The sequence below is a fragment of the Phyllostomus hastatus genome, unplaced genomic scaffold (assembly GCF_019186645.2).
Source record: "Phyllostomus hastatus isolate PE091 unplaced genomic scaffold, TTU_PhHast_1.1 phas_scaffold_21, whole genome shotgun sequence".
In the NCBI taxonomy this organism is placed as follows: Eukaryota; Metazoa; Chordata; class Mammalia; order Chiroptera; family Phyllostomidae; genus Phyllostomus; species Phyllostomus hastatus.
This window is the reverse complement of record NW_025334017.1, coordinates 49245885-49257221: the sequence shown is the minus strand read 5'-3', so window position 1 is coordinate 49257221 and position 11337 is coordinate 49245885. Positions and strand designations below refer to the sequence as shown.

Genomic DNA, 11337 nt, shown 5'->3' with positions numbered 1-11337 from the left:
TCAACCTAGGGGGGAATCCAACCTGCAACCCATGGGAACGACGCTCTAACCAACTGGGCTACCGGGCCAGGGGTAGGCTGGGCTTCTAAAGAAAGGTAGAGGTTCAGCTGGCAAAGCAGAGACTTCCCGCACGGAGGGGACACCTTGTGCGACGCGCAAGGACCCGGTGCACTAGGGCCAAGGGAAGCAGTGGGATGACGGTTTAGGAGGGGGGTGTGGTCAGGACAAAAGCCGGAAGCAAGGGAGGACCTTTGGAGGAGAGCGGGTGACTTAAAACCGGGAGGAGCCCTGTCTGGTGAGGCTCAGTGAGTGGGGCGTGTCCTCCAAACCAAAAGGGCCCGGTTCCATTCCTGGTCGGGACACATGCCTGGGCTGTGGGCCAGTCTCCCGGCTGGGGGCAGGCAAGAGGCTACCAATTGATGTTTCACTCACACATTAATGTTTCTCTCCCCCTTTCTCCCTCCCTCTCTTTCTCTCTAACTAATAAATAAGTAAATAAAATCTTTTTTAAAAAAGACGTGGACAAGAAAAAGACTTATTTGCGATTGGAGTGAGGCTAGGAGGCCATAGGTACTGAGACTGGTGAGACACAAGAGACCCTCAACTAGACCCCTAGACACAGGAAGTAGCTGGGAAAGTGGGAGTTCAGAGGGAGCCGGATGAGGCAAGAAGGGAGAGCCTGAGGGAGTGGGAGCAGTGTGGTGCCCACACGCACCCTCCCTCTCAGCCCAGGCTTCCTCCTCTAGTGCACCCACCGCTCAGCCCTTCCCTTGGTTCCTTACCATGAGCCGGGCACCACTGCACGCCGCGGATCCTCAACAGTTCAAGGAAATCATGGCAGGGACTACACAAGAAAAGCTGAGTTCTCGGAGTAAACAAATATGAAGTTTGTCTCAGCTCCTGTGGCCTCCCTGGGGCTTGGGGGCCCTGGAACCAACACCAGCCACCACTGCCTGTGATGTCCCCTGGGACAAACTTGCCTGGTGTGTGTGTGGGTGGGCAAACCTGGGCTTTGAGGGAGAACACAGGCCGTGACTGACTGAGAGGCAGAGCAACAGCTCAGAGAGCCAAGGAAGACACGGTGAGGGGGCCGGAGAGGGTCTCAGAATTAGGAGGACTGGTGAGTCTCTGGGTAGCTGCCGGGGGCATTTTGCTAGGCCCACACCTTTGGGTCAGGTCCTGTCCCTGCAAAGCCCTCACGGGGGGGGGGGGGCAGACCCTTGTGGGGGCTGTAGTGGGCTTCCCCAGCCTGAGCCTCCACTGCGTCTCCTAGGGCAACACCTCATCTGCTCAGGCCAGCCCCCAGCAGCCTGGAGAGCATCTCCCCACTTCTAGACCGTCAATTTTCAACCAGTGTGTTCGAAAATTTTTAAAGCATGTAATATCTGACCACTCAGTCGGGGCACCAACCTCTGACTAAATACATGTTTTGGTGTGCCGCAGAATTTTAGTAATTAGTTTAAGTGTGCCACGACATGAAAAAGGGAGAAAATCACTGCTCCAGACTGAGCCGCAGGGCCTTGTGGCTGCTTGGGAAGCCCTTCCTGGGCCCCCACACACCACATCCCTGTGTTCACTCTCACCCAGGGTGAAGCCAGGCGGTCCTCGAAGACTCTCCTGGACAGGGACTGTGACCCAAGGTCTGTCCTGCCAAGTGGCTGGTAAACCCCTACACCTAGGAGACTTCTCCCTCCAAGCACAGCAGCCAAGAGCACTGCCCAAGTGCCCCCAAGGAATGAGAGGCATCCTCCCCAGCGGCAACCCCAGAGCACCTGAGCCCAAAGGATGAGAAGAGAAGCAAGGCAAACCTGGCTCCAAGGAGTCCTCCGTGGCCTAGCAGACCTCGCTCGCTCAGGGCCAGGGAGACGCCCAATTAAATAACGAGGGCAGCCGGCTCTCAAGGCCGGTGGCTAACAGGAATCGAGGGGGAGGAACGTGGTCTCCAGGGTTCGAGGGCCCCACTGAGGTCCTGCAGCAGCCCCTGAGAAAAATCCCTTGAATCAACTGTGTCCCCCTTTTTTCCTGAGGTTTCCTCCACGAAGACCCACCGGACCACCACTCAGGTCCTTCCAGCGGACTGGCCTTGAACTCTGGGCTGGCTGACCCCTTCTTGGCAGCTGGGACAGGGCAAATCACTTCCCCATCTGTTAAATGGGAGCCTGAGACCCAGCCCAGACAGACTGATAAGTATCCATGAGTCATGGGCCCCTTCCAGGGGCTTTTCCTTCCAGCTCGCAGACTTTGCCAAAGGCAGTCCAGGACTGAGAAGCGAGGCCTGGGTGGCCGCAGGCAACCCCCACTGGAATCTTCGCTGCCCCTCCCTTCCAGATTAACTGAAACTTGCTAATTGTGGCAGCCCTCTGCCTGCTCCCCTCCCCCACTGCCTATTCCACCCTCCCTTTGCCTCCCCTCCCCTCCCCCTTCCATCCGAATGATAAAGGGCCCGGCCTGCCTGCCCCCGCCCGGCCTCAGGCCCTGGCCCTGCCTCACTACCTGCCCCATTGCCCTGCGACCTCCTACCGGCCAGGCCCCTGCCCACGCTGCTGACCTCCTGTTCATGGGACCCTGCAGCAACCCACGCCTGGGGCTCCCCGGGGTAGAGTCGCCCCCCCAGCCCCCTAAGAGGAGGAAGAAGAGATACCTGCGGCATGACAAGCCCCCCTACACCTACTTGGCCATGATCGCCCTGGTGATCCAGGCCGCACCTTCCCGCAGGCTGAAGCTGGCCCAGGTGAGAGGGTTCCTGCTCTCCCTCCCATGCCGTGGTCCCACTTTTTCCCAGATCCGACCCTGCACCTACTCCCAGGCTAAGGCTCCGGCCTCCAAGCCCACCTGGCCCTACCCAGCTATGCCAGCGGGGCTAGTCCCGGTCCGGGCCCTGAGGAAGAGAGCTGAGGTGCTCCGAAGAACCCTTCCCATGAGGTGCCCTCTCCTCCCTGCGGCGCGCAGGTGTTGGGGACCGCGCACCGGCGCCCCTACGCCCGGCTGTGGGGGAGGGGCGGCGCTCCCCCGTCCGCTCCCTGGCTTACAGTGCTTGCTGAAACCGCTCTGGTGGTTTCAGATCATCCGTCAGGTTCAGGCCGTGTTCCCCTTCTTCAGGGACGACTACGAAGGCTGGAAGGACTCCATCCGCCACAACCTCTCCTCCAACCGATGCTTCCGCAAGGTGGGGCAGGGCGAGGGTCCGAGCGCGAGCCGGGGCGGAGGCAGGGTGGGGGCAGAAATCCTGAGTATCTGGGGTCGGGTAGCCCCACCAAGCCTGCCACCTCCATACACACCAGGTGCCCAAGGATCCTGCGAAACCCAAGGCCAAGGGCAACTTCTGGGCTGTCGACGTGAGCCTGATCCCGGCCGAAGCGCTGCGGCTGCAGAACACGGCCCTGTGCCGGCGCTGGCAGAGCAGGGGCGCTCGGGGCGCCTTCGCCAAGGACCTGGGCCCCTACGTGCTTCACGGCCGGCCCTACCGACCGCCCAAGCTGTCCAGTCCGCCCACTCCCCAGCCGCCACCCAGTGAGGGCTTCAGCATAAAGTCTCTGCTGGGGGACCCCGGGAAGGGAGTGCCACGGAGCAGCCCAGGTCCGGCAGGTTCCCTTCCAAGTAAGCGGGAAGTGGTGCCCACGCCGCCCCTGCCCTCTGAGAGGCCTCCGTGGCCCCTCTGCGCCCTCCCCGGGACCATGAGGGTGGAAGGGGAGGCTTCCCACGGGGGAACAAGCCGGCCCTCGCCCCTCTCCCCCGAGCCCAGAGCCTGGCCTCTCCACTTACTGCAGGGTACCCCCGACCCTGGGGGACTGTCTGGTGGGGGCCACGGGGCCTCACTGTGGGGGCAGCTACCCACCTCCTACTTGCCCATCTACACCCCCAACGTGGTAATGCCCTTGGCCCCACTACCACCTACCTCCTGCCCCCAGTGCCCACCCTCCACCAGCCCAGCCTACTGGGGAGTGGGCCCTGAAACGCATGGCCCCCCAGGGCTGCTGTGGGACCTGGATGCCCTCTTCCAGGGGGTGCCACCCAACAAGAGCATCTATGATGTGTGGGTCAGCCACCCCCGGGAACTGGCGGCCCCCACTCCAGGCTGGCTTCTCTCCTGGTACAGCCTGTGAGGCTCTGGCGCTGGGCCTGCTTCCCTCTCCCAGCCCCACCCCCTGCTGCCATTGACGTGGTGAGGGGAACCAAGGCCAAGAGGACCAAGAAGTGTGGCCACGGCTGCCTTGAAACACCAGGCCCCAGCCATGCTGAGAGTCCACAATGTTTATTGGGTGACCCACCAAGGGCTGTGGCCCCTTGGGCACCACCCTGATGGCCAGACAGCCCTCTCCTACCCCCAGAAGCAAGGCTGGGGGGAAAGGAGCTGCTGGGAGTAGCCTTTCCTGTCCCCTTCCTGCTCCCACCTCCTCGGCCCTCTGTCCATCCGTCCATCTATCCATCACCATCTGTCACCTCCCCTCCCTGGCTCCAGGGGTGGGGGAGGGAGAACTTAATGGCGGCTCCAGCCTGAAGTCCTGTCCTCCCTCAACTGTCAGGGAAGGAGGTAGCACCTTTTTCGGGGAAGGGCGAAGGGAGCAGGGCCCTACCTGGGTTTGGTGGTGGAGTGGGGAAGGTAACAGTAAAGGAATGGACCACACTTTAATGCCAAGTCTGATTTTTGGTGGCGGGGTGGTGACATCGCAACTCGGAGACCAGTAGGCCAGGACCGGCTGCTCTGGGGCCCCCTGCTGTGCGGGCAGCGATAGCAGCAAATGGTGATAAGGAGGGAGTGGGGCCCGGGGGCGGGCATTTGTTCCCCCTCCAACCCCCACGCGGAACACTCCTCGCCAGGAGGGGCTGAGGGGACAACTCTGGGAGTTTGGGGGGCAGGGGCTTTGCCGCCTCTGCCGGCAGAGGCGCAACCCCAGACTAAAAGAGCAAGTTCCCTGGGGGCGCACGAGCCGAGCTGGAGCCACTGTCGGGGCTGGGGCTTGGAGGGCTGCCCGGGGACGGTGTTGGGGTGCAGGGAGTCCCAGTGAACGGTGTGTCGGTACTGAGGGAGGAGGGCGTCCCAGAGCGCGGGGCCCTGCGGCGCCGAGCTGGCCCCAGCTCCACTTGGCCCACTCGCTCAGCGAACTTGAGTGAGCACACGGTCTCGCCGAGGTCCTCGGGCCGCGTGGAGATCTGCCGGGGAGTAGCGCGGGTGAGCGGCCCCTAGTGGGCGGCGCCTGCATGCAAACCACTCTCCCCCGCCCTGAGTTTGCCCCACGCCTGCGCCGGGCGCCCACCTGCAGCAGCAGCACCACGGTGGCGCCGGAGCCGAGCGCGGGCTGAAGCAGGCGCGTGAGCTGCGAGTCGCGGAAGGGCACGTGTGGCCGGCGGGCCCGCAGCGCGGCCATCACGCCTCCCAGCGCCAGCAGCGAGCGGTTGATGGTTCGGGCCTCCCGCAAACGCTGGGCATCCTCAGGGTCTCCCCGCGCCCTGCAGGCGGCCCCCGCCTTCCAGGCACGCTCGGATCCCGCCAGGTCCACCAGGTGCAGCGTGCCTGCAGGGGCGAGCGAGCCTACGTGGAGGGAACTCCAATCTCCCGTGCGGTGAGGCTCCTCGCAGGGCAGGGCGCCGGCCGGCGTGGTACCTGCGGTGCCTGAACCGCGCGTTGGGGACGCTGCTCGCAGCGTCAGCGTAACCAGAGCGTGCGAGCGGGAGCTGTGCTGGTTCATGGCGGTGGCGGCGGTCGCCCGGTTGCTCCTCCCCAGGCTCAGCATCTGGAGGACGCAGGACAATGCTTGTCCTGCTGTAGGGACCACACCTCCAGGTGTGAGCACAGGACAGGGCCTTGGAGGACCGCGCGCCCCCTCTGTAGCCTTACCTGGTTCAGTGTCTCTAGGTTGGGGACGTCCCAGTACGTGAGGCCGGCCACTTGGAGTCCCCCCTGGCCTGCGGGGCCCTGCCTCACGACCAAGCGCTGGGGAGGCCCTGGGGCTAGAAGGTCCCTGGTGAGAAAGGTGAGGGCTTGGTTCTGGGGTTCTTGGCTTGCGGGGCGGGGGGCGGGGCACAGTGGGAGGCAGCCAGGGCGCAGCCCTGACCTGACAGCCTCGTTGTAGATCTCCACCATGCTGAGGGTCACGCAGTGCCGCCTTCCCGTCCTCATCTCCCGGAACAGTGACTGCAGCGCCCTAGGAGCTATGCCGGGGTCCTCAGGTGGGCCCTGGAGATGGGTGGGGTGCCATGTTGGGCTCACATCCCAGCACCTGGCCCCAGGAGCCACCCCGAGTTCCCCCCTCCCTTCCCACCTCCATGCTGTAGGTCTTCCCGGTCCCCGTCTGACCATAGGTGAAGATGCAGACACTGTAGCCTCGGAGGCAGGACAGCACAGTGGGCTCCAGCTCCCTGAAGACCTAGGGGAGTGGGGGGAGGAGTCTTGAGCCCCTGGCCTGGAGAAGGGTGTGAGTAAAGCTTGATTCCCCTGGGATGGCTGGGGGTGGGGGGGGCGCAGTCCACAGGAAGGGTGGGTCTCCTGGCAGGCAGAAGAGGCTCCCTGGAGGAGTTGTCATTTGCGAGAGTTTTCCGGGCAAAGAGAGAGCCATGGCAGGAAGAGGGAACAGACTTGCAGAGTACTGGAGTCCCGGCCACCACTCGGGAGGCCAAGGGGATTAGCAGTCAAGAGCCCGGACACTGGGCTCACTGCCCGGTTCAAATCCGAGGTGGACGACGGCCGAGGTGCCCCCGCCCGGGGGGCAGGGACTATAGTGGCACCTGTTGTGTGGGTCAGGGGGCACGTGTGCCTGGAGGGCGACTCCAGACAGGGCCCTGTGGGTGGGGTGTGGGGGATAGTGGCCAGCCAGGACTGCTGGGACCTGGGCCCAGGGAGGGTGCAGGGAGGCGGTGGCGGGGCAGATGGGGCTGGGGCTTGTGTCCCGTTGCAGCACCAGCACCAGCGACCGCAGTCTTCTGAGCGGTGGCATGGCCAGCTCTCCTGCACAGGAGGCTGGTAACAGAATGAACTGTCGGTGCTGCTGGAGGTGTTGGCTGCCAGCCATGGGGGCAGAATCCAGAACTGCAGTTGGGTCCCTAAAATTCCACGACTGGGAGGGGGCCCTGGGGGCGACAGTGGTGCCCTGCAGACCTGCAGAACAGTGATGGGTGCCTTCCCTTCTCTCATTGGGTCACTTACGCTGGAGGGCCCTGTCCAGTACCAGGGGCCCGTGCAGGGCTGCACGGTGGGGCTGAAGCCTGGGGAGTGTGTTGGATAGAGAGGCAGGTGGGAAACAGCCGTGGGACCCCAGAAAGTGGGGGAAGGGAGACCTGGCCACCCTTTGAGGCCAACAGGGGTCTGAGCTCTGCCCCTGGCCTAATCCCCTCCTGGGTCTGCCTCCATTTCCTGAGCTGTGGAAGCCCTACCAGCAAAATGTGTGTGTAACAGTTGGCGTGTGTGAAGCAAGGTGGTGGTGGGCTGGGTTGCGCCTCCATTTTTCCACTGGGCCCAGCAGGAAAGGAGGGCGGCACCAGCACAGGGCAGCGGAGAGGGCTGAGGCTGAGGCTGGCCTGCTCGCCAGTGCCCTGCTCCGTGCCCTCGGTCACAAGGCAAGGAAAGGTGCCTGTCCTCACAGTGGCCAGGCTCTGGACCCCGCGGCCAGCGACGCCTTGGGGGATGGTCCCAGCACATCACGCTGTGCCCCACAGCCAGCCCTGTGTGAACAGTGCCCATCACCTCACACAGGTTCATGTTCCTTAGTTTCCCGGTAAAAAAATTATTTTTGAAAACGTTAACCTTCCTGTCTAAACCAGATGTTTCCCCTGGGCCTGCAGAGCTTGGGGGGAGGGGTGGACACAGAGGGAAGACCCTGGAAGGAACCGCGGTGCCCAGCTCGGCTGCCAGTCCTGCATCCGCTGCCTTCCCCTTCCCTGCTGGAATCTAGCCAGTCTTGCTCCTGGGAGGGCGAAAGGGCAGGGAAGGGGACCAGAGCCCCTGGGGACTCTGAGGGAAGCCAGCACAGGTGCGAGGGTGGAGCTTCACCTCCTCCTGGCTGGCGTCTGGAGGGAACACCCAGTCCAGGCGGAATCGATGCTGGTGCCCGCGATAGCAGGTGGTGACCGTGCCGCCTGGGCCAGGCTCCGAGCTCACCAGGCTGGAGGGTGTCCCTGGCCGCAGCCGACATAGCACACGGATATTTCCTGGGGTGGAGATCGGGTCACTGGCCTGCCTCCCAAGCCCTGAGGCACGGGGAGGCCGCAGTTGCTCCGGTCCGCCGGCTCCACTCCTCCGCTCCCCAAGCGGCCATACCCTTGAGCTCCAGCAGCCGCCCTGGGCATCCAGTTGGGGGCCCCAGCTGCTCCTCAGGGAGCTGAGTCCCAGCCCCACTGTCTGACAGTGCCCCCAGGGCCCAGGATACCTGGAGGAACAAAGATGTGAGCAAGCCAGCCAGCGGGGACAGCCAGGTAGCTGGGGTGGGGTGCTAAGGGCAATATGGAGCCATTGTGTGGCCACCAGCTGTGGTGATCCACAACTTTCAGGGGCTTAGGGCTCCCGGGGGTATCATTCGGTGGGCCTGGGGTGGAGCCCACAATCAGGAGGACCATGGGCAAGGGCGTCATCTGTCTCCTCTGGGCTTCTTGACAACCCTGTCAGGGATTCGCTGTCACCTTCCTTTGCACAGGACAAGAATGAGACCCAGAAGTGAGGTCACACCCTGGGCCACGGGAGCTGTCCTGGGTCTAGAGCCTACAACCTCCATTAGAGCAGGCAGCTCCCTAGGGGCGGGATGGGAGAAAGGGGCTCCCCACGGCAAGAACAGTGACCGGGCTGACCAGGGAGCACCCGCTGCAGAGCGAGCAGCTGGTCCTGACCTGGCCCCGGGCCTCGCTCAGTGAACCCTGACAGCTCTGGGTAAAGGTGCTGACCAGGCCTCGGAGGTCCCCACAGCCCTGGCGGAGGCTGGCCATGCGTGCCCGAAGTCCTGGTGAGGGAAGGTGCTTGTGAGAGGAAGCCTAGGCCCAGTGGGCTTCCCAGGAGCCCACTGCCCCAGGCCTTACCTGCCAGCTGCCCGTGCACCTGCTGCAGCTCCCTTCTGCAGCTCTGCTCCGTCTCCTGCTGGAGCTGCTGGAGGGCCCCCTGAAGGCCCTGTAGCTGCACCTCCTGGACCCCCAGCTGCCCCGCCCCACCCCGTCACTGAGGAAATAGGCACTTACCAGGCCCTGCCTCAGGCATCCCCTCCCCCTTTCCAGTGTTCCCAGTCTTCCCAGCCCCTGGGCCCAGTGCCCACCTGGACTCGGAGCGCTTCTGTGGCGTCTTGGGCCTCCTGGAGCTGGCCCTGGAGCTCTACCAGGGCCTCTGCCTCCTCCTGCGGGAGGGGTGGGAGCCCCGTGAACTGTGGAGCCAGGAGGAAACTTGGGAGGGGCATTCTAACAGCCCCATTTCACGTGAGGGGAAGTCAGGTCAAAAGAGCCAGTCATGAATCCATGCAGGGCTTTCCCCCAAGTCCCTTGCTCCCCTGGGGTCAGTCACTTGAGGGAGCCATGGGGGTGGGGAGGTTGTGAGGGGGTTGTTCCCCCATGGGCATCAGCCTCCTTGATGGCACTGGGCCTGTCCACAGTACTAGCCCTGGCCCTGGCAAGCCAGAGAACACCCTGCCTCTGTTCCAGAGCCCCAGGTCCTGAGGGAGACCAGGTGTGCAGGAAAGCCAGCCTGCAGAGGACAGCAGCAGCTGAGAATACCTGGGGGGCCCTGGTATGGGGGCCAGGACCCCAGTGCCTCAGAAGGTCCTGAGTGAGGATCAGACTCTGTTTCAGGGCCTCGTTCTCCAGGGTTAGATGCTGAACCCTCTTCTCGGAATCTGTCGCCCCCTGGAGGAGAGGAAGTCATATGGACTCACGGGAAAGCCCTGGCCCCACTCCCCTCTCCTGCTTGTGCACAGCCCCACAGCTCACCACTCCCAGGTGCAGTTGGCCCAGCCCATCCTGCAGATCCAGCTGTTGCTTCAGCTCCTCCAGCTGGCATGGAGGAAGGGGGTTGGAGTGGCAAAACTCCTCCCAGCCTCCCCAGCGCCCACCACCTCCTAGGCCCCTCACCTGTCCAAGGATGAGCTGTTCCAGCCGCTGCCAAGCCCTCTGATCCTCCTCCAACTGCGAGGCCTGCTGCCCCTGGGCCTCACCCCTCAGTGAAAAGGAAGGGCTTTCTTCTGGGGGTGTGGGTCCTGGGGTGGGGCATACCCAGTTAGGACTAACTGGGGTTTCTGCCCTGAAGGGGAGGCACCTTGGGAGCAGGGCTTAGGACCCTGTGCTCCAGGGCACTCAGGTTCTGGTAGGCTTCACTCCATGCACACACTTTTCAACTCACTGCTTCTTACGCACCAGCTGGAGTAGGGGGCTGCACCCCCGAGGCTGGCTGAGTCCCCTGGGGCAGGGCCTGCCTCCCCCTGGGGCTCCGCATCCATGCCAGGAGGGCCAAGAGCTGACCAGTTACAGTCAACAGTGGGGGGACATCACCAGGCTGTGAAGGAGAGAAGAATCAGAATTCAGGAGACTGAGGCGGGCCGGGGTGTGGAGGTCAGGCCTGGGGAGAGAGGACAGGTTGCTGGAGAAAGACCGCCAGCCCACTCACCCAACAGCCCGGCTCACCTTGCTCAGATCGGGAGGATAGCCACAGCTCTCTTCCGCCCCCAGCTGGACTGAGAGGAACTCAGCAAGGCGCACGAGAGCCTCCTCCAGGGAGACCTCGGTCGGGCGGCCCTCGGCTCCCCCTCCCGGCCCATCTTCTGACTCCGAGCGTCCTGCGAGGCCAGACAGTGGGAAGGGAAGTCGTGCTGGGTCACGTGGTGAAGGGTAGGCAGCCAGATGGCACCTGTCGGGTCTCGCTCCCAATGAGGTCACCGACACCTCCCCCTCTCTCGGACGGTGGGGTTCTCTTATGGCCCCGGGGACGCAGCGCTCCGTATGCACGATAGCACCTACCGACCAGGCCGGTCAGCTCGGTCCAGAGTTCTGCAGGGGGCTGGTCAGGGCGGCGGCTACCCTCGGGTTTGCAGCTGGCACTCTAGGAAGGGAGCACGGGAAGCGCCTGAGGAGAGGCCCGCAGCCTCCCTCTGGGGCTGAGGTCTCTGATGGCAACACCAGAGAAGACACGGGGATCCTCAGCACAGTCCTCTCCGCAGCAGCAGCCCTGGAGACTTACGCTGCGCGGGCCTGCACAACCCGCCCCCGCTCACCTGGCTGGGGTCCCTGGGGTCGGCGGTCGCCTTGGCCCCGCCATCCCTGCGGAAGAGGCTGTAGAAAATGTAGATGAGCAGCGAGTAAAAGGCGTACATGGGAGCGCGGGGCGGCAGAGGGCCCGGCTTCGCGCCGCCCCGCGTCCCCGCGCCCGGACTCCGTGCC

General features: G+C 63.9%; 2 protein-coding genes across 6 annotated transcripts; one reads left to right on the top strand and one right to left on the bottom strand.

Annotated features, from left to right (window-relative positions):
- The first annotated feature begins 2542 nt into the window (after positions 1 to 2542).
- On the top strand, positions 2543 to 4103 carry FOXH1 (forkhead box H1). The gene is made up of 3 exons (XM_045860948.1): positions 2543 to 2731; positions 3062 to 3166; positions 3282 to 4103. Exons 1-3 carry the CDS (start codon positions 2558 to 2560, stop codon positions 4101 to 4103), a joined length of 1101 nt encoding a protein of 366 aa, XP_045716904.1. The 5' UTR covers positions 2543 to 2557.
- A 69-nt stretch (positions 4104 to 4172) lies between these two features.
- On the bottom strand, positions 4173 to 11337 carry KIFC2 (kinesin family member C2). Of its 5 annotated transcripts, none has more exons than XM_045860826.1 (18): positions 11172 to 11337; positions 10918 to 10999; positions 10585 to 10736; positions 10318 to 10456; positions 10036 to 10160; positions 9895 to 9957; positions 9682 to 9810; positions 9231 to 9308; positions 9001 to 9115; positions 8815 to 8924; positions 8252 to 8360; positions 7985 to 8142; positions 6261 to 6365; positions 6054 to 6175; positions 5837 to 5960; positions 5603 to 5732; positions 5256 to 5530; positions 4173 to 5151 (listed from the first exon to the last, which is right to left on the bottom strand). In XM_045860826.1, the coding sequence occupies exons 1-18, from the start codon at positions 11268 to 11270 to the stop codon at positions 4897 to 4899; spliced, it is 2370 nt and encodes a 789-aa protein (XP_045716782.1). In that variant the 5' UTR covers positions 11271 to 11337; the 3' UTR covers positions 4173 to 4896. The 5 variants fall into 5 exon arrangements, with proteins under 5 accessions (XP_045716782.1, XP_045716783.1, XP_045716780.1 ...); XM_045860827.1 differs by having other exon boundaries at positions 5256 to 5512; XM_045860824.1 differs by having other exon boundaries at positions 5256 to 5732.